This window comes from Mastomys coucha, unplaced genomic scaffold, assembly GCF_008632895.1.
Source record: "Mastomys coucha isolate ucsf_1 unplaced genomic scaffold, UCSF_Mcou_1 pScaffold14, whole genome shotgun sequence".
In the NCBI taxonomy this organism is placed as follows: Eukaryota; Metazoa; Chordata; class Mammalia; order Rodentia; family Muridae; genus Mastomys; species Mastomys coucha.
In genome coordinates this window covers 86726580-86749063 of record NW_022196896.1, presented here as the reverse complement: position 1 = coordinate 86749063, position 22484 = coordinate 86726580, and the positions used below count along the sequence as shown (strand labels likewise).

General features: G+C 40.6%; 1 protein-coding gene across 8 annotated transcripts in view; it reads left to right on the top strand.

The window, feature by feature from the left end:
* The window catches only part of Raph1 (Ras association (RalGDS/AF-6) and pleckstrin homology domains 1), a 197821-nt gene that overhangs the window by 63533 nt on the left and 111804 nt on the right, over nt 1–22484 (top strand). For 3 of the 8 annotated variants that reach the window (XM_031367676.1, XM_031367675.1, XM_031367673.1), the window contains 6 exons: nt 645–788; nt 1910–2020; nt 4104–4202; nt 4878–4998; nt 7007–7149; nt 10433–17523. In XM_031367676.1, coding sequence (XP_031223536.1) covers nt 645–788; nt 1910–2020; nt 4104–4202; nt 4878–4998; nt 7007–7149; nt 10433–12439 — 2625 coding nt within the window. In that variant the 3' untranslated portion in view covers nt 12440–17523. The other 5 variants (XM_031367678.1, XM_031367677.1, XR_004117908.1 and 2 more) reach the window with 4 other exon arrangements.

The window sequence follows — 22484 nt, the reverse complement described above, 5'->3', positions numbered from 1 at the left end:
AGCCACTGAGCTCCAGTGAAAGATCATGTCTCAAAAATCAGGTGGAAGGCAGCTGAGGAAGACACTTGGCCTCAGCTGTTAGCTTCATGCACAGCACACATACCACAAACACAGAGAAAAGAAGAAATGGGACTCAGCAGTAGTATATACAGCTCAGCTGAGTTCATAGGAAAATACTCTACTGTAGTCGTGACATTTTGTATGCTGTGCTGTGCTATATGTTGTGTTTAAACATGAGTACGCGGGATTGTACATCCATATCTGCAGACACAGCTAGAGGAGAATGCCTGTGTCCTCTTCTCTCATCTACCTGATACCCTCTGCACGGCAAGCCACACCCAGCTTCTTATGTGGGTGGAGGGATTCAACCTGTGAGGACCTCATGCTTACACAGCAGACTCTTACCCACGGAGCCACTTCCCCAGCCCCGTGACTCACATTGGTCTTATTAAACACTTCAGGATGGCCACAGTAATTCTAAAGTAAACTTACACTGTGTTTGGGATAAACAGTTTTGTCAGAAAGCTAGTGTGGTTTTAATACAAAACCATTTTGCTTTGCTTAGTGTTATACGTCTCACAGGAGTAGATAATTCATTTTCTGAAAATATAAGAATCATAAATCTTTCCAAATGATCTTTTAAGGAATGTTTTTGTGGGAGTTCTGTAACTGTCCCAGAAATTGAAGGAGTCCTTTGGTTGAAAGATGATGGCAAGAAGTCCTGGAAAAAGCGTTATTTTCTCTTGCGAGCATCTGGTATCTACTATGTCCCTAAAGGAAAGGCAAAGGTATGTACCTTCTCTGTCCTTCCACACTTCCCACATTGTGCTAGCTGCTTTTACTTTGTAGCAAAAATACTATTTTACCCATGTAAGAAGAGGAAGCTAAAAACTGTTCATTTTTCTGATCACTAGTTGGGTTCATCTCAATTCTCTACCATTTATTTCCCCAATGTAGATTATTGTCATTGTTAAAAGAGGATCTTATTCATGTAGTTTATGTAGTGAGGCCTCAAACTCATTCTGTAGCTTACTTAGGATGACCTTGAACTCTTGATCCTCTTGGCCCCCCCTTCCAAGTCTCGATTGCTGGGGTTACAGATATGCATGACCACATCCAGCTAAACATAGTTTCGTTATTTGGGGCAGGGAAAGGTCTTGCCAGAGTCATGTATTTCAGTTAGGGCGAATGGCTTTCTAGGATCCCGTCTACTTCAATCATGTGCAATGTGCTCTTACTGAAGGACGAGCTGTTGTTTGTGCTTGTTTTATGTTCAGAGCTATTCTAAGATTCATAGTATCCTCCTAGACCTATAAACTATGAGCGTAAATTGTTGCCTCTGAATGCTGAGGTAACTCTCAGCAGAGAATCACTGTACTTGAGGTTGCTTTTTTTTTAAGGTGTTTTTTTTTTTCAAAGATTTATTTATTATATGTAAGTACACTGTAGATGTCTTCAGACGCCCCAGAATCAGATCTCATTACAGATGGTTGTGAGCCACCATGTGGTTGCTGGGATTTGAACTCAGGACCTTTGGAAAAGCAACCAGTGTTCTTAACTGCTGCGCCATCTCTCCAGCCCCCCTGAGGTTGCTTTATACCCATTCAGCTACTTGTTCTTTCCTAAAAGTGCTGCTATTCTCCTGTTACCTATTACCTATTTATTAAATGTGATATGTACACTGTGTACAGTATCTTTATAAAGTACCAACACTTTTAAACAAATCAATATTTATTAGTAATAGCTAACAAGCAAAATGGACTGCTTTTTTGGTTACACTGTAGACTGTAGAAAAATCTAATCTTAATTTCTACCTAATAAAGATTTGACTCTCAACTAAAAACCCTTACCTGGTATGGTACCTGCTTATTTGCCCTGTTATGTTAATCTTTGGGATGTTTTTCCTTAGGTATCTCGGGATCTAGTGTGCTTCCTCCAGCTGGATCATGTAAATGTCTACTACGGGCAGGACTATCGGAGCAAGTACAAAGCACCCACAGACTGCTGCCTGGCCTTAAAGGTAAAGCCTGAGTGACACTGATAGAGGTTACTTGATGCTTGGATACTCACCGGGTAGTTCTGTGTCCTTGGAAGAGGACAGGACGACTAGGGGTAACTCAGCAGGTAAGCCTTTGGCTCCATCCTTAGCACCAGGAGAACAAGGTAAAGGGGACAGTTTGGTCTGGAAGCTTACACCAAAAATCCTAGCACTCAGGAAGAAGAGACAGGATCAGGAGTGTAAAGCCAGACCCTCCCTGTCTTGAAAAAAACTTTACCATGAGACACGTATTTTTTGTTACTGTCCTGAACTTTATTAGTAGACCCATCAGAGGGCACTGTTCCCAAGTTCAAAATTCACCCACTTTCATCTGGTCCAGAAATAACGATGTCTCTACCCTCCCCACTCCCCTCGAATCATAGTCACGATAATCTGATATTAGAAAGTTTTCTTCTCTCTCAGCTAGGTTTAAGTTCCTCACACCAATTGTGGCTATACAGTGCAGAAGAGTGGGCATATTTGAGTATCTTTAGTGATTTAAATTAACATTTTTTTAACTTTTTAAAAAAAGTTTATTTATTTGAGTACACTGTCGCTGTCTTCAGACACACCAGAAGAGGGCATCAGATCCTATTACAGATGGTTGTGAGCCACCACGTGGTTGCTGGGGATTGAACTCGGGATCATTGAAGAGCAGTCAGTGCTCCTAACCACTGAGCCACCTGACCAGCCCCTAAATTAACATATATAAAGACAGTAGCCTACAAAGCCTACTACAAAGACCAGGAAGAACTGCTGAGACTTGCTACACTCTGGCTCCAGCTCATCCTCATATACGGCTGCATGTTAGTTGGGTAGGGAGTACCATTTGCTTAGGATTTGGTGGGGGATTTTGATTTCATTGGTAAGATGGGTATATTATAATAACAATCCTTTACTCAGTAAACGTTCTTAGACAACACCAATGCATCCTCAAGGTTAGTCACAGAAGCAGCTTGTTTTGTTTTTCTGGTTTTTGTTTTGTTTTGTTTTGAGGCATCCTTGCTATGTAGCTCAACCTAGCTTCAAACTTGGTCTTCTCCATGCCCTACAGTAGCAGATGATTCTTAGGATGCTCATACAGGGTAACTTCACCCAGTGGTTTGTAAAATAAAGTCCTAGGGCCCTTGGGAAACCCAAAGATACTGATATCAACAATAGTTTTGTAATATTGAGATCTCACGTGCCTTTCACATTCTCATTCTCTCAGTTGAGTACAGTGGGGTTTCTCACAGTGTCATAATATTGTTGCTATCTTGACTATTGAGAAGTATTTGGGGAGAGTTGTATTCTTCTACCTTAATTTTTTTACTCTTATTTTAATCTCTTTTTTTTTATTACAATTTAATTATTGTATGTATATGAGTTCACTGTAGCCGTCTTCAGACACACCAGGAAAGGGCATCAGATTCTATTACAGATGGTTGTGAGCCACATTGTAGTTGCTAGAAATTGAATTCAGGCCTCTAGAAGAGCAGTGCTCTTAACCACTGAGCCATCTCTCCAGCCCTCATTTTAATTTCTAACAACATAAATATTGCAAGAATAGAACAAACTTCCACACTGTCCTCTTGTCCCACCAAAGGGTCACATGCTGCAGTTTGTAGAGAACAAAGCCTGTGAAGTACTGCTGCACTAGTCCGGTGTGGCCATGGGCTTCTGTCCTGGGCGCTGTGCTATGTGTATCCCAGACATAACTAGTACAGCTGTTTATGCACAGGAAGGAGCTTCTTTGCAGCTTCTAAACCATGATTTCCTGGACAATCTTTTTTTCCATTTTTCTGCCTCAAAGGCTAAGAATTCTGTTGGCTTACTCTAGATAGTCTTTCTTTGATATGTAAAAGAAATATTTGAGAACTTCCCAGGTAGAAAGGTTTATATGGATATCTTAACATGATGTGTATTTTGCTTAAAAAAAAAGTTAAGTTTGGGCTGTTTTATTTCACTTTGTGGTTGTATAGGAAGTATGTGCTGTTGACATTCTCTAAGACTAAGTTACCAGGATATGTCTAAGTGTCAATTCTCTACAAGACTTATTAGTTGGATTCTGCCTTTAATTTTATAGCACCCCCAGATCCAGAAGAAGTCTCAGTACATCAAGTACCTTTGTTGTGATGATGCAAGGACCCTGCATCAGTGGGTCAATGGAATCCGCATTGCCAAGGTACATTGCCTTTCCATTTGATGTTGCAATAATGAAGTAGTTGATGGGATGCCATGGGTTCCTGACGGTGGGCCTGACTGTTTCACACTCACTACTCTGCTGGTCTAGATTCCCCAGGCCTAAGTTCCTGTTCTAAATGCCTTTATTCCTTGGTGGTTGAGAACCATGTTAGTGGTTAACAGCTATGGAATGATACTGCTGGCAATAGCTTGCTTGTATAGCATCAAAGTGATTTGTTTCTAATTTGGAGAGTGCATTATATGATTGTTATGTAACCAAGTTTAGCCTAAGCAAAATAGGCTTTTCTGTTGTTGTTGTTGTCTGCAGATTTCTCCAACACCCAAATAAAATTTTAAATTAAGCTATGGTTATTTTTCAAGTATATTTGGGTCATGTCCCTAAATAGTGCTAAGAATCTAGCACTAGATCTCTTGAATTGGGAGTGATAAAACTTTTATTGCTATTAACATTATTAAAATTGGTAGTTAGCTCCCTGCTGTTCTTAGAACTAAGGAAAATGAGTATGAACATAACTTTCTAGAACTAAGGACTATGTAGAGTATAACAGGTGTTAATACAAACTGAACTAGAACACAGAAATATTTCCCTCCCTTCCCCATGGCTTTCTACATACAGCTTAGGGCTAAATATCACCATTTGTTCCCTTTTGGTTAGTATGGGAAGCAGCTCTACACAAACTACCAAGAAGCCTTGAAGAGGACAGAGTCAGCTTATGATTGGACTTCCTTATCCAGCTCCAGCATTAAATCCGGATCCAGTTCTTCCAGTATCCCAGGTAGGACAACATGCCAGGGCACAATTTTACTATAACTGTGCTAGCCACCCTACAGCCATACCTAATTTCCAAATTAGAATCAATGGGTACTTGTTTCTCAGGTGCAGTGTTATGGACCAGTATTTGCATTTCTAATGCAGTGTTGGGTTTTCTTTTTATGAAGTTTATTTTAAAACACACACTGCTAAGACATGATTCACAGGCTGCTTGGAGATGTACTCACAATCCATCAGGACACTGCACTCTTCCTACCTACACAGATTTCCTGACATTTCAGTGCAATGGAAACACTCTCAGCTAGTTCAGAATTACACTTCAGGAAGCATTTAGGCTGTCACACTTTCTAGTATTCACAGGGAATCAATGGCACCCCAAGGGGCTTCTAGATTTTCACATCTTTAAATAAGTATGCTGTATTCATTTTCAATTAAGTGCTTCTTTCAAAATCTTTCCAATGATAATTCATATCATTGCTGAATGACTTAAAAATTATATGATTTGACATCTTTAAATAATAAACACTTAGAAATTGTTATATATATGTGTATGTGCATATGTATATAATATATATATGTTACACATACATACACACACTAACCTGTATGAATGTAATATACATAACCCATGCAAACACATACTTTCTAGTTCTGTCCATTGAAGGATCCTAGAAAAGTGATAACCCAATAATAATGAGATTGCCCACCACCTAGTCTCCAAAAGAAGGAACTACTGCTCTTAGGCAAATGGCGAGCTCTAAGGCTGTGGCAGATATACAAGATGGGCCTTAAGCAAAAGTACTCAAAAATAGGATAAAGTTTTATCAGAGGGACACAGATACAATGTGAAAGAGCTTTAGTGCCCAAAGCTGGAGTTGAGGAAAAGAACTATACAATGGCCAGGGAGTGGTGGTATACACCTTTAATCACAGTAGTGAGAAGGCAGAGGTGGCTCTCCAGATTTGAGGACAGCTTGAGCTATATATACATAGTGAATTCCAAGGCAGCCAGAGCTACACAGAGAAACTGTTTTGAAAACAAGAGAGAGAGAGGGAGGGAGGGAGGGAAGGAGGGGGGAAGAAGAGAAACAAAGAAAAAAGAAAAATACATAGTATGTACTATAAAATTATAACCAAATTATAAGATACATCACTATGAATCCATGCTAATATAAACAAATAAGAAACAAACCACCGGGCGGTAGTGGCGCATGCCTTTAATCCCAGCACTTGGGAGGCAGAGGCAGGCAGATTTCTGAGTTCAGTTCGAGGCCGGCCTGGTCTACAGAGTGAGTTCCAGGACAGCCAGGGTTATACAGAGAAACCCTGTCTCGAAAAACCAAAAAAAAAAAAAAGAAACAAACAAACAAACCTTCCATACAAAAAGATTTAAAATACATTTTTAATTAAAATATAATGACATTACCTTTTGTCCTTTCCCCCAGCTCCATCCATGCCTCCCCTAACTCTCAAATTGATAGCCTCTAAAGAAGGATTTATTATTAGTATTGTGTCTGCTTACATGAGTTGTGTGTGCCATGTAGGTGCACATGGAGGCCAGAAGGGGGCATTGGGCCCCTGCACACACATCAGGCAGCTTACAACTCTATACTACGGCCAAATCAAAGTCCTCTACAAGAGCAGTACACACTCCTGAGACTGAGTTCTCTCTCCAGCCCCACAAAATAATTCTAAAAGATTTCTGCACTCACTTTGCCCCTCTTAAAGGGCGATACCTCGTGATTTACTTAGAGGAGGAGTAGGGTTGAGAAAGCAGAACCTTCACGGTGGAGAAACCCGGCAAACAGTGAGATGAACTTCTGCCAGCATTTCTTTTTGTTGTTTTTAACTTGTTCAGAAGACTATCCAAGACAGGCTTTCAGGGTGCTAATGACTTCTGCCAGCCTCTCACTGTGAGATATTAAAAAACTAGTCAATTTCTAACTAACCTAAGGTTTTTCTACTAGAATATATTCACTGACTTTGATTTGATTCTTTAAATATTTTCAACAGAGTCTCAGTCAAATCACTCTAATCAGTCTGACAGTGGAGTGTCTGACACCCTGCCCACTGGACACATCCGCTCCCAAAGTACGGTGAGCTCCATCTTCTCTGAAGCCTGGAAGCGAGGCACTCAGTTGGAAGAGTCCAGCAAGGTAATACACAATTTTTACTTCACATACAAATCTGTGCTGTCCACTATTAAACCTTTACTAGAGTATGATTTGGCACCATTTCACTGGTCTTTCTTAGGGGAAACCATTTTAGCGCTATCTGTAGTGACTAGTGAGTAACTAAGGTCTTCATTTTTTTACTGTCAGTTATTTATATACTCTTTTAACTGTCTCCCCTTGCAACTGTAACCAGTTTGCTGCAGCAATACTATGTAGTGCCATTGCCCTAAAATTCCAGAGAAGTTGCTTACAATTCATTTTTAATAATTCAGATTCATTCCTGTCTTGAGGATGAGTCTAAGCATCGGTAGATTTTCTCAAACGTTCTTCAAATTTTTGACTCCTGAATTTTACATGATACTCAGTGACACTTTAGAATGATTATCATTATGGACTACAATGTTGAGAGATTTTTTTTTATATATATATTATGAGAATTTCAGACAGTGTAGTATAATTTGATCATATTCTCCGATTCCTCCCAAGTTCATGTGCTTTATTTTTCTCTTTAAATAATCTATTGAGTCAGTCCATTTTGTGATATTGCGATACAAAGGTGGCTGCCTACTGGAACACAGGCCACCTGCCAGGAGCCACACCATTAAAGAAAAGCTATCAACTGTCAATTGCTCCTCAGTTAGGAGTGGGTGCTCATGAAGCCCCTCCACTCTAGATGCTAACTTGCTTGCTCCTGTGCAGGCAACCACAGCTGAGCTCATTAATACAATGGACTTACCATGCCCTGAAGAAACAGTTTCACTTGGGTCCTCTACAGTGAAAACATTTTCTTCTCTCTCTTCCACATGGTCCCTGAGCCTTGAAGATAGGGGAATGATACACAGATGTGCCATGGTAGCTGAGCACTCCACAGTCCCTTATTGTCTGCACCTGTTGTCCTGTTGTGAGTTTATGCATTAACCACTGTTTCCTGCACAGAGAAACTTCTCTGCTAAGACTTGAGAGCTACCCTACAGGCTTTCAGTTGAAAGGCACGGTAGTCCTAGAGAAGGCTTTGCCCTGGGTGTAGTCCCCACATCAGTGAGGAAGGCTCCATCCTTGAGGAACCAGTGGTGCCCCTTGGTAGACTATTTTGCTTTTTACAGTTATCATTTTGACTTTTTTGTTCTTTTGATCTGAGTCACAAATACAAGCACATTCACAAATTTTTCCTTAAAACAAATTAATTACAAAATTTGCATATGTGGTTGATTAATTGGCATGTGTGGAAATAAAGTCAATCATTGCTTTTAAGCTGGTATAATGGTGGACCATTACAATTAGTCCCAGCATTCCTGGAATAGAGGCAGGAGGATCTGTATGAGTTCAAGCCCAGTCTGGTCTACAGATTGAGTTCCAAGACAGCCAGGGCTACACAGAGAAACCCTGTCTCAGCAAACAAGCAAAAGTAATTTCTTTTAATGTCGTAAAAATGTTAAACATCAGTAAACTCCTTTATCAAAAACATTTAAATAATTCTTTCTTCCACCTTAAAATCTTCCCGCAAGTACTGGGGATTGACTCTAGGACTTTGCAAATGCTAGGCAAACACTGCCACAGACAGACCTGCATTCTAGCCTTTTTATGTTTTAACATAGGCCATCATACTTAAGTTTCCTGGCTGACCTTCAGTCCGTGTCACCCATCTCAGTTCTTTATGAACCAATTTAGACGCAACTAATACTCTTAAGCATGTCAATGTTTGAAAAAAAAATCTTTGCTTTGGCTGGGGATGTAGCCCAGTGGTACAACACTTGTCTAACATGTACAAGATTCCTGGTTAGATTTCCCACCACTGTCAAAAACAAAAAAACAACTTTACCTGACACTTATTAACAGTGAGATAGACCTATGAGCATTTTAAATTATAAAGCTACCTACTTACCACATTTTACAAATTCGACAAATATGAAGACCCAAACACTCTAATCATAGGAAGCCAAGTCTGTCATTGTAGTTTCAGAAAGAGATTGAACCCTGCTATGCATATTGTCAGTTTGTCTGAGACTTGTTCCCTCTGTGTGTTTCTTCTGTTACCTCAGTCTCAGGTGCCACATGAGAAGGCCAACACAGCTAAGGTCTGCATCCCTGAAGCAGCCAGGACAGGGTCGAGTTAAGGTCAGGGGCTGTTCTCTGAAAACACATTAACCTGGGTGACTCCTATAACCAAATCTTACAAACTAATGCTTTTATTTTATGTAAAATTTTTAGAGAAACATGTGAACATACTTATAGGCATTAGAATTCAGGTCTATGAACTGCAGTTCACTAACTTAAATATCCTCCAGGCTAATTAGGTATCATTCATAATTGAAAACAGATGGGTTACCTCATTTATTCAGTTGTTCAAAGAGCCTAAAAGATGTTCCCAGAGTTATATAAATCACAAGCCCTTCCCTTCCTATTTCAGAAGGTCTTGAGCCACAAATCTATGCATGGTTGGTTTAGGCCAGGTGTAGTCATTTCAGCAATGCTACCCAGAGTTCTACCCAGATGGAGTGATGGACAACTTACTGCAAACTCTGGCTCCTGCTTCCTGATCATTTCCTTTAGCTTTACAGTTCCCTCTTACTCCTCTGACTTCTGTGTGATGTTTTATCTTTTGCTGTAATGTTTACAAAGCATTTCTTTATGTATTTTTCAGTAAAACAAATGTAAAGAATGTGCCCCGTTACCTGCATTGTTGGACTTCTGTGCATGTGGATGCAAGTGTTTCACACGAACACGAGTGTGTGTGTCAAGCTCATTCATTGTTGTATGACTGTGCACGCCTGCTGAGCATTCTCATATTCTCACATGCCAGCTTACTAGAATCAGAAAGCTGTCCTCACTCCTCAGGAGGCCCTCCACCAGCATCCTGAGCCTAGGATGGCATCTGCTTGATGTGGATGCAGTAACAGACAGAAGGTGAACTCTTGAGCACAGGAGGGCATAGGGCAGGGTTTGTGAAAGTCCCATAGCCAAGAGCAGAAATCACACACCCTGTCACCACCCAGATGGCTTTGCAACAGGAACTCATTCCTAGATGGTCAGGCAGTGTAGCTATTAAGAGAATATTTCAGGATAAAACAAATTTTCTATGTCCTTGTTACCCAGGAATCAGATTTTAACCCTTCCTAGCATTGTCTGTCTTAATAATCACCAGCTACTACATCCTCTTTATGCATGTCCTGAATTCCTTGCTGTTTAGTTTCATGGAGCCAAAGCTTACCTCTGTAACTGTTGTGTTGTTTCTCTCCCTCCCACTCCCTTTTTGTGCTCCTTTTAGGCCAGAATGGAGTCTATGAATCGGTCCTACACTTCACTCATGCCCCCTCTGTCCCCTCAAACTAAGATCATCACTCCCTATACTGCCTCACAACCTTCACCGCCTCTGCCTCCTCCTCCGCCACCACCTCCTCCTCCTCCACCTCCACCACCACCACCTCCTCCTCCTCTCCCCAGCCAGTCTGCACCATCTTCAGGCTCAGCAGCTACCATGTTTGTCAAGTACAGCACAATCACCAGGCTGCAAAATGCAGCTCAGCATTCGGGGACCCTGTTTAAGTCTCCAACACCACCAGCGATGCAGCCTCTTCCTTTAGCTTCACAGTCCAAGGCTCAAATTGTGGTGCCCCCCAATGGGGTTATTCCCCCACCCCCTCCCCCTCCCCCACCCCCAACCCCCGGCTCAGCCATGGCCCAGTTAAAGCCAGTGCCATGTGCTCCATCCCTACCACAGTTCAGCCCCCAACCTCCTCCACTCAAGATTCATCAGGTTCAGCATCTTCCTCAGGCTGCCCCACCTACACCCCCACCAGCTCCTCCCATTCCTGCAACTGTCCCTCCTCAAGCACCCCCTAAACCTCTGGTGACCATTCCTCCTTCAGCCAGCACAAAGACTGTGTCACCAGTAGTAGCACAAGCTGTACCACCAACCCCTGCACCTCCAGTGCCCCCTGCAAAGAAGCAGCCAGTGTTCCCTGCTTCTCACATCCCACCCACTCCCCCTGTGCAGCCTACCCCATATCCCCCACCTACACTACCCAAACAGCAGAGCTTTGGTGTGAAGCCACCCCCCTCTCCACTGTCCCCTGTGCCCTCAGTTGTGAAGCAGATAGCCAGTCAGTTTCCACCCCCTCCCACTCCTCCTCCTGTGGACTCTCAGCCCCTAAAGTCCCTCCCAGCAAGTGTCACCCCACAGTCCCCTCCTGCAGTAAAAGCAAAACCCAAATGGCAGCCCAGCTCTATCCCTGTCCCTTCTCCAGATTTCCCTCCTCCCCCTCCTGAAAGCAGCCTGGTGTTTCCTCCACCACCTCCCCCAGCCCCAGCCCCACCACCGCCACCACCACCACCACCACCAGTGCCACCCACAGCTTCACCTACCCCTGACAAAGGTGGATCTCCAGGCAAAAAGACAAGTAAGATGTCCAGCCCTGGGGGGAAGAAACCACCCCCAACCCCGCAGCGCAACTCCAGCATTAAGTCCGGCAGTTGTGCAGAGCACGTTGAGCCCAAGCGACCCTCCGTAGACAGTCTAGTCAGCAAGTTTGCACCGCCAGCAGAATCAGGGTCTCCCAGCAAGGAGACCCCACCACCTCCTGCAGCACCCCCCAAACCTGGGAAACTACACCTTTCTGGAGTCAACCTCCCTGGAATCCACCAGCAAGGGCTTGTGCCGGCAAAACCCTCTGTTCTGAGTGGGCGTGGAAAGGATGCAGTAGTGGAATTTCCATCTCCACCATCTGATTCTGACTTTCCACCCCCTCCACCTGAAATAGAGCTTCCTCTGCCCCCTATCGAAATTCCAGCTGTATTCTCGGGGAACACATCCCCAAAAGTGGCAGTTGTTAATCCTCAGCCACAGCTATGGTCTAAAACATCAGTGAAGAAGGCCCCTCCACCTACCCGGCCCAAACGCAATGACAGTACCCGCCTCACTCAGGCTGACATCTCTGAACAGCCAGCAATGACCACAGTTGTGCCACAAGTGCCCACCTCTCCTAAATCCAGCCTTAGCGTCCAACCTGGATTCTTAGCTGATCTTAACAGGACATTGCAGCGCAAGTCTATCACGCGGCATGGCTCCCTCTCCTCCTCACGTATGTCCAGAGCAGAACCCACAGCCACAATGGACGACATGGCACTACCCCCACCACCACCAGAACTGCTGTCTGACCAGCAGAAGGCTGGCTTTGGAGGTAGTCATATTTCGGGCTATGCAACATTGCGAAGAGGACCCCCTCCCGCTCCTCCTAAGAGAGACCAGAATACTAAGCTCTCAAGAGACTGGTAGCTACAGACTTATTTTCATGCTATCTATAATCAGTTCTACAATCAGTTCATCTGATCATCTGTGCATCCAGGTGTTCAGAGCCTCCTGATAATGTTATTCAGGTAGTATCCAGCTGTGTGTGTGTTTGTGTGTATATGTGCTGCATGTGTGTACATGACTGTACACACAGGTATACAGATTGTGTGTATATACATATGTATACATGTGTGAATGTGTATATATATATACAGAGAACTGATTCTATTTATTCCTTTCGCCTCCTAATCCCAGTATGGAGTTTTGTATATTTTGGGTGGAAGGAGAGATAGGAGGGGATATATGGTCACTTACAATTTGTCTATCGTATGGATTGGACCAAACACTAAAAGGTATTTCCTGTGTCTGTCCTCGTGCCACCACTCTGTGCATGTGCTATAGAAGAAATAGATGGGCAGTTTCTCGGATAGAGAGTACCATCAGAATGTTTGGTGTATCTGCTAGGGCTTTTTTCTTTATTTCTCCCAGTTTTTCCCAGTTGGCTGAATTTAGAACTGCTTAACTGACACTTAAATACTACATGTAAAGGGACACTGTACATCTGGAAAACCTTAACTATACAGAACGGGTAAACAGTGCAGGAAAGGGAAATCCAGAAGACACTGTCTGTGGCTGTACATAGGAAAGTCTGTACATGGCTGCTCTAGTTGCAGTAGTCATGCCATGACCCCAGCCATATCTGAGATGTCTTCTCAGGTAAGCTTTCTGTCTACAATACAAGAAATATATGCTATGATCCTGGCTACTTTCAGTTCTGTCTTGCAAAGCTTCATCAACTTGGCTTCATGATTCTCACTTTATAGTGAATGTCCAGTACTTATTGTAATGTCCAGTTAGTTATGTCTTAGGTCACAGTTACCTTCATATATAGTCTAGGCATTCGGAGACATCTGAATCCATGTCTGAATATGAAATATATACCCTGTGCCCAATTGGCTCATTATTTAAAGACAGTCACCTGCTGCAATGCCTTCTTTAAAAGTTGTTCTATCGGAGAGAAAAAAAACAGAACAGGCTCTGTACAGGTGTCACACATGAGATTACAATGCAAAGAATCCATTGGGAATTTGATTATCATAATTTCATCCATAGCTAGTGGAGCTGCTAATGGAGCTGCTAAGATCTTTCCTGTTTACAGCTCAAGTGTAGAGATTTTGTAGGTAACCAGGTGTCTGATGGAGTAGTGTCACAGTCCAGTGACAGTAAATGACACTGGCTATGCATAAACAGCTGCGCAAACCTTGGAAGAAGCATTGCTCTGATGACACTACTGGGCTTCACACTCTTCTGTGTGCTTGTGGTACTTTAAACAACTTACAGTGACAGGTTGAAGGGAATAAAATACAACTTTAGAGCTACTGTAAGTAAAAGAAATAAAAACTGGCCGTCCCACCAATTACAAATGAACATATCTTATGAAGAAAGTCTGTGCCTGTTGAAAAAATAACCAGTGCCAGATGCAAAACTCTTTTGTTCCTATCCCTCAAGGAGAAAGTAACTGCAATGAATCTGGGTCAAGATCCATTGAAGAATACAGTATTTGTATACAGCATCACAGGGATGTGAGGATGGCACCTCCTAGCACATGTACAGCCGCTATTCAGTGCAGCCACACAGTCAGGGAGGAAAAAACCCATAAGTCATTGTGCTTCTTAAAACCCAACTTAAGGATATTTTTTGAATCTTTCAAATTGTTCACCAAGTATTTGTGCTTGCTGTTCCTATGATGAAGTGACCTTTAACGTACTGCATTGTTAGTTTCAGCCTGAGTTCAGATGCCAAGCCCCACTGAGACTCAGAGACAAGTACTTCCCTACGCTTATCAACTGCGGCTCTCTGTTCAGGAGAGTAGATCCAGTTATCCCCAGTACTGATTTGTTTTCTTTTTCAATTAAACCAGATAAGACAATTTAGGATTTCCTTGAGTGGAAAAATATGCACTTCCGATCTAGATTAAGCCCTAAATCAACAGCCTTCATTTTTTTTCAGTGTGAATTTCATGGGAATCCTTAAGGCATCCTGAACCGCGACTTCTGTTTTATTTTCTTGGGAGAGCAGATACCTTTGAAAACCAGTAATGCCAAGAAAACGAGAGTGCAGTAACTATCCATTTCTAAATCCAGTCATGTGGCACCATGCAGTTTCTTTATATTTCTCAAAGATAACAGCTGTTAATTTTAAGAATGATACATCCCAATTTTTTTTTTTTTTCCTAAGTGACACATTGCAGTTTTTGTTTTTAGCTGCCTGGTGTGTTTGAAGGTTTTGTTTCTTCTCTGTCTCTGATGTATTCATGGACATGACCCACTGCCAGACAACATGGGTTCTGTGCCTTCTCTCACTGCCCTCTGCTTGGCAGCTCCAGCTTACATGGTTTTCAGGCCTGTGAAAGGTGCCTGGGAGCTGCCTGGACACTGGCTGACTAGTGAACAGGGTGAAGGACTTTCTGCCCCCGAGGGCAGGAAAGCCAGGTGCTTTTCAGAACTGATGACTTCTTTTTTGACAGCCTTAACTTGTTACTGTATAAGCGATTTCAAGAGTCTCTAGTGCTTAAGGAAGGCAGCAGAACAGCCTAACTCAAGCTCATAGGCATTACTACAAACACAGTTCTACCTTAACCTCACCACCTTGGCTTTTACTCCCAAGATATTTAAATACTTTCCCTTTTTAGTCACTATAATTCACATGTGAAGGGGAGGAAATTGGTTTTTAAGATGTCCACTTACAGATAACTAGATTTTTTTCAGTATCTAAACTTTTTAACATAAGGAAGAGAGCTGTATCTTAAAGATTACCAAAAAGTCTTATTTTCATCAGATAATGACAGTGGGGTTTTCTTAAGTCCTCCAAAATTAAGGTGCTCCTACCCACGGATGGCATATCTTGCAAAGGGCTGAGAACTGTCTTGGGTTCCTTCTCTCTGAGTTACTGTGTGCAAACAGAATGGAGAGGTCAGAGAATCCTAACAGGGTAACTCTTCCAAGGTTCAGATCTACAGGGATCCAGGTCTCAGAGCCTGGATGTTGGTGTGGATTTGTGCATCAGACTTTGAACATTTTGCCACCTTTGCTACTCAAAACCAATTTTATGTTACAAACACAGGGCAGTGTTTAAGCAAGTAAAAAATCCATTCAAACATTTTCATGTATCTTCAGAAATCAGAAATAGCATTATACTGATGTAATCCCAGACTTTACTCCAGTTTACTAATTAAAACAATGGTCCTGTGTGGGTAGGTGACAATTTTCGCTAAAACAGGAATTATTATTTTTGTTATGCATGAAAATGGCCTTCTCTTTTTTAAAAAATCCCTTTCAAATTAAAGATAACCTTTTAGAATATTAGTTACTTTTTAATATCTACTTTACATTATCTGTAATATGTAAACTCTCTCCAAGTTTACCCAAAGGGAAATGCAAAAACTGAATATCCCACTATCTTTTATGATGATCCTTTTAAAATCCAAATGACAACATATTACACCTTTAAAACCCTAGCCATAAAAACTGCAAGTGCTCAGTGCCCTTAGGAGGTCTGTATGTAAAAGAAGCCTAAAGTCTAGGTGAATTTAATGAAATAACATTTCATATACAATGTAGGGAGCAGAACAGAGGCTCTACTGGGTTTTCTCTGAAGTAAACCATTTTAGAGAACTATCTGCTATTATCCCCAGTGCCTTGAACTCTTTAGAGGAATAACATTTAAAAACAACAAAAAAACCACAGGTAAACTTTTGGGGTGCTAATGAAAGAGAAGGAAGGTAAGTACTTTTAAAGTTTGGGCAGAAATGGGGAAGGGGTGACTCTTACAAGAGTTTTTTTTCATCCATCTACATGGAATCTGGCTGTTTCCTCCCAAAGATGTTTAGAAAAGTGGCTCAAGTCAACACTGAGCCATACTTAAGACCTGGCCAAACTGGGAGCATATTGTTCATGATCTGTGAATTTCAAGCAAGGGTTAAGAATCAACTTCCTTTAAAAAAAAAAAAAAAAAAGGAATCAACTTCTTAGACACGGTTGCAGTAGCAGGGGATATTAAAACTATCCATTAAATTTGTTACAACTTAATACCAAAACCTGCCATTTTTTCATAATTCCACATCCTAGTTCTTCCTGTATTTGTAAATAGTCCCTCCTAGAAAATAAGCATTAACTGGAATGTGTCAAATGACTTTGCTTATTAGTTTTACTATCAGCCACTAGTGAACTCTTCTAAGATGCATAAGGTAAAATATGATTAGCTTGTGCTAAGTGTTGTAAAAATACTGTTTACTGTTTTCAAGAGAAATGCACAGTATCTTTAACTGGGGTTGTCCTCTTCTGTTTCACTCTGACTTCCAGCTGTGGGAATTCTGTCATAGATATAATGTAGAAATATACTTTTTTAAAGCATGAAGATAACATGTACCTGAAAGAGGACATTATTCAGAGGACTATGCACAGCTTGATAGGATGAAGTTGTGGTTTTATTTCAGCCTTGTTGCTATTATTTTCGTCTGCATAAATGTACACTCATTTCATTATGTGCCTTGCTCCCTGCTTGTGCAAAGCTATATATATACACACAAATATCTATATATGAGAGAGATATATTCATTCAGTACTACTGATGATGTTTTTGTTCTACTGCTGGATTAAGTTATTGTCTAAGTTACACTTGCCACTTGTCATAAACTATTGTAATGGCTTAGGACAGTGGTCATATAGCCAGAGTAAATTTGTTTTTCCAGTTATATTATTTTGTCATCTATCCCAATTCTTAATAAAAAAAAAATTACATAGATTCCATTTAAACAAAGGATTTCAAGTGTTTTGGATGAGCACTATTATGAGCCTGGTTTTGCAGGGTGGGAGAGATGATACAGCTGTTAAGAATGCTTTCTGCTCTTCCAGAGGACCAGAGTTCAATTCCCAGCACCCTCGTCGGGCAACTCAAAACCACCTATAACTCCAGCTCCAAAGGATCCAATATCCTCTTCTGGCCTCCAAGGCACCTGAACATGTGTGGCATACATACACTTAAATAAATAAAAGTAAATTTTTAAAGAACCTGGTTTTAAAGCTTGTTGTGTCAGAATATCCTGAACAAGTTACATGCTGAAGGTTAATTACAGTTCGGTGTGTCCTGCTTGTTTATACCAACAGACTAGAGATTAGGAAGTGGTAAGGGCCAACAAGTAAAGAGCCTGACAACCTGAGTTTAATCCCTGAAATAACATGGGTGAAAACCAATTGCCAGAAGTTGCACCCTGCATGTGTACACAAACACAATAAATAAGTTTTAAAAGAATCCCATTTTAAAAGTAGTAATAGCTTTTTGTTTTTTGTTTTTTGTAGATTAGAAATTTATATTAGCTGCTCGTGGTGGCACATGCCTTTTTTTTTTTTTTAAACAAATATCTAGGCCATATAGCTAGGCTCTTCTCTGACTAGATCATAACTTAGAATAACCCATTTATTTTAACCTACATTCTGCCCATGCCTGCATACCTGTATGTATTCAGGTACCATGCTTCCATCTCCTTACATTTTCCTGGGTGGAGCTTCCTGTGCCTGGATCTATTCCAGAATTTATTCTCTCGCCTGGACGTCTCACCTCTTAGTCCCTGTCTAAGCCATAGGCTTTTTAATCGACAAGTGGTGTGACCATACAATCCACACATACAAGAGATATTCTCTCTACAATCTTTGTGGTGTGGTCATGCAGTCAACATTTAATTAGCAGTTCTGAGTTCATCTCTCAAGAAACATGGTAGAGCCTCTATGATGATTCTATTTGACCTCAAATGTTTTCTTTTTAGCTTCCACATACACGGAACTGCCTTTGGTCTCAGCCTCTGTACAGCAGTCACTCATGCATTAGAACTTAGGTTACCCTTAGCATTATATCAAATAAAACACTGACAATGATCCTACCTTTCAGAAGTGTACTCTGCGTGAAGGAAAAAATATATATATCAACTAATATAGAGTCATCAGTTCCAGACGGTTGTATCTTCTGAGTATCTTTAAAACATCTGCATCTCCAAAAACATCAGTTCATTGCTGATACTGCCCTATGTGCAAATCTCAAAGGCTTATAGACTTCATGGAGCTGTCATTCCATTTTTAAGAGACTTCATTTTAAAACTTCATCATATATGTATTTATAAAATGATCTTGAAGATTTAATTTATCTGACTGCCAAGAATTACAAAAGCAGTAATTGCTGACAAGCTCATATATGCCTACATATAATTCATAACACAATTATATTCACTATCCTGACACACAATAATTTAGAAGCACAATTATGTATTGTATGCCATATGAAATGGATACATTTAGTTTCAGGTTACAAGTCTCCTTACCATTTACTATCAAACTATAATGAAAGGAAAACTTATTCACCATTTGTCAGTACTTGACCCTGGCTCTGCAGAAAGTGCACAGCAGGCTCATTATGACAGGACTGTGAGACAGACGGCACCCTCCCAATGTCCCCACCTCAATGTGTGAGTCCACACAAACCCTAATAAAACCAAAAGGCTGGAGTCCCAGTTAATCTTCAGACACCAGAATACTCTCATGACAAAAAGACCCCTTTATTTACAAAGAAATCCTTTTCTTGAAAACATTCCTTTTTTTTTTCTTTTTTTTTTAAGATATTTTCTTTATTTACATGTAAATTTCTCCATTCCTAGTTTCCCCTCCAAAAAACAAAGAAACACACAAAAACAACAAAATCAAACCCCTGCTGCCTCCCCCCTCCCCATCACCCCATGACTGCCACCCCACCCTCCCCACTTATTGGCCCTTTAATACTTTCCTTTTTTTTTTTTTTGAGACAGGGTTTCTCTGTGTAGCCCTGGCTGTCCTGGAACTCACTCTGTAGACCAGGCTGGCCTCAAACACAGAAATCAGCCTGTCTCTGCCTCCCAAGTGCTGGGATTAAAGGCGTGCGCCACCACCGCCCGGCTTGAAAACATTTCTCTAAAATGTGTTTGAGTTGAGTACTCCAGCTTCCACATGTCATGTCATGGAAGTGACCAAGGCGCTGAGGAATGTGGGCTTGTAAGGCAGCAAGAACTGTAGTACCCTCAGCCTGGAGATCAACTGCACAGCACACAGCACTAGAGAACCTCTGTCAGTCATATTTTTCTGGAATCTTAACCCACACTCGTTTGTTTTAAAACCCCATACCAATGATGGGAAAATTTACACTTAACAAAATTTAGTTATATCTTGAAAAAGCAGTTCATAATTAAAATGAGCAGTTGTCTTTAAAACAAAATATTTCAGAGACCAAAACTTGCAAAGAGTTCAACACTATTTAAATTTTTAAGTGTTAAGTTGAACAGTATATCAATGCTTAGAACTGCCTTAGAAAGAACTACTAAATACATAAATGATTCTACAAGACACTGTGATATATACTTCGTGTGATTTTTATTTGGGTCAAGTTCTTAGTACACAGCAGTAATTATTCCAAATACAATTTAAAAATTAAGTGAATATCCCTCATTCATCTGGAGGTGCTCTAATGGCGCACATAAGGAATGTTACTGGCAACAGTTCTCTAAGTTGCCTGAATGGTTTTTTACTCAGTACCACCAACTCTCTGGGAACTCTGAGTGTAACTGCCATATCATAAATTGTTTACATTCTTTTTGTAAACCGTTTTATTAAGAAAAAAAGGTACATGGACATAAAATATGATTAAAAACTGCTTTTCCATAGATTTCTGAACTTGCAAAAGAGGCTTCAGTTTAATGTGAAAATAAGCTTTTTTTTTTTTTTACAAAAAATTAACATATTTTAGCAAGGTCATTTACACAGCTAGGTCCTGTCATTTGTTGATCTTTTTTTTAATAGATTCTCAATAAAACAAAGCATAAAGTAAATTTAGATAGCTAGCTCAATCCCTTCATTTAGTAACTTTGTAAGGCCCTCATAAGTAAGGCTGTGTACTTTGTTGTGCTCCGTTCTGTTCCTGCCAGCATAGAACTAAATACAATGCATTCTTGCTACACACAACTTTATAGAAAGTTATTTATGAATTAGGTTTTAGAAGGGGTGCATGATTCTTTCCACTCAGGTTGGACTTTAATTCCTTTAAGCAATCTGAATACTTTCATGGTTATTTATCAAAATATGGCATATTTTTTCAAGTATAATCCTGAAAACAAATAAAACTCTATTTCTAAAGAAAAATACAGCACGTTTAGTTACAATAGTTGGTACGGTGGAAAGAGAACCGAGCACTGAGTCAAGAACTAACTAGCTGTTTATCTAAAACAAAAGCATCTAACCCCATCATTAAAGTGAGACTGGGACAAACATTTTTAAAGCTTATTAGTTCAAAACCTCTGATTCCAAGTAAATGGTGTTAGGGAAATGTCACCTTTGGGAGGAGTTCCTGGCCAAAGCTATTCAAGTGAACAGCTCCCATCCATTTCAAAGATTTGGCAGTCTACCAAACATTTCTTCCACCAAAGCCCTTTTCAGGAGTAAAGGCGGCCTTCAGGGCACACCATGTTCTCTCCATAAGGAGAAAAGAGTAAAACAAATTGTACTGCAGAAAGGTGACCTTAAAAGAAAATGAGAACTGAAAGATAAAAGCAAGCTATTATTTTGATGTCCCACACGTAAGAATCATCTTTAATCAACATAAAACTGTTAATGAGGCAACTACATGGTAGACATCATTTGTAAAGATGCATAAACCAGTCTCTAGCCAGGCAATATAAACAGCAGTAGTACTGGTAAGGAAAGGAGGGGATAAAAATTGTCACCCAGTGACTTAAGAATAGCAAACTCAGCAGTCTTGTGCTAATCCCTAGATGAGGACAGCAAGTACTCTCAGGAAGACAGAAGTAGCCAAAAGGAAAATACTGTAGGAGACATCTTTAAAAATTCATATTTATTCCAAACACAGCAGGCTGAAATCTTGGGTCTAGATTTCAAATATTGGCACTATTTTTGTTTCTAATTTGCTTTGGCTACAAGACCAAACACAATGTATTTTCACTCAGATCCTTGGACCTTCAAATATTAACAGCAAAAAAAGAGACATGTCCAGTCTTTTTTTTTCTTTTTCGTTCTTTTTTTTTCTCTTTTAAGGGTAAAGGAACTATGCACAGAACCAGACATTTCAGGCTAGACCAGAGCCCTCAGTACCTGTGTCTTGGTAAAGTGGTTACATTCTGGTCAGCAAAGTTTCAACATTTGTTTAAAATTCCTAATATCAACCATATTTTAGTTTATGGGCAAATAAATGGAAAAATTTACAATAAAACAGGAAAAAACCTCACAGTATTAACAGCATGCAATCTATAAAATATTACATACATTAAAAGTCTCCAATTACTGTAGGCCTGGCTCATTGTTACAGAGTATCCTTCCAAGACAATTCATAGAATTCAAACTTGCAAAAATTTTAGATTGGGGGGAAAGGCCAACAGTATTTTGTGTTTTGTTTTTAAAATCCTATCAGTACTCAATAATACAAGACGGAGGGGTCATCTGTCCCATGGATGACCCCCAGTGCAAGTCTTCAGCACAAAAGATTTCATTTCATAAGTGTTTCCTGCAAACCCCAATTCAACAGGGTCCAGAAGGTGAGCTGTATTCCTGGTGCCTACCACCAGCTGCTTCCATGACTACAAAACCTAGTTGTTTGCTGGGTTTCCAAATGTCTTATTAATCCACTAAGCTTGTTCAGCAAAAGGCTACTTAAATAAATAATTAGTGCAACTATTTTCAAAAGTTTCCATGTACCAATACAATCAGAGTTAAAGGTTCATGTATGGTCTTGCTTGGGTCCATAGTGGAGCTAAAGGTTCAAAGGACTTCAGGGACATATCCTGAAGACAGTCAAGATGACCTAACAAAACCATGAAGTGGAAAGGGTTCGAGAAGCAAGTTAAAGAATCCAAAGTAGCCGGGCGGTGGTGGTACATGCCTTTAATCCCAGCACTTGGGAGGCAGAGGCAGGCAGATTTCTGGGTTCTAGGCCAGCCTGGTCTACA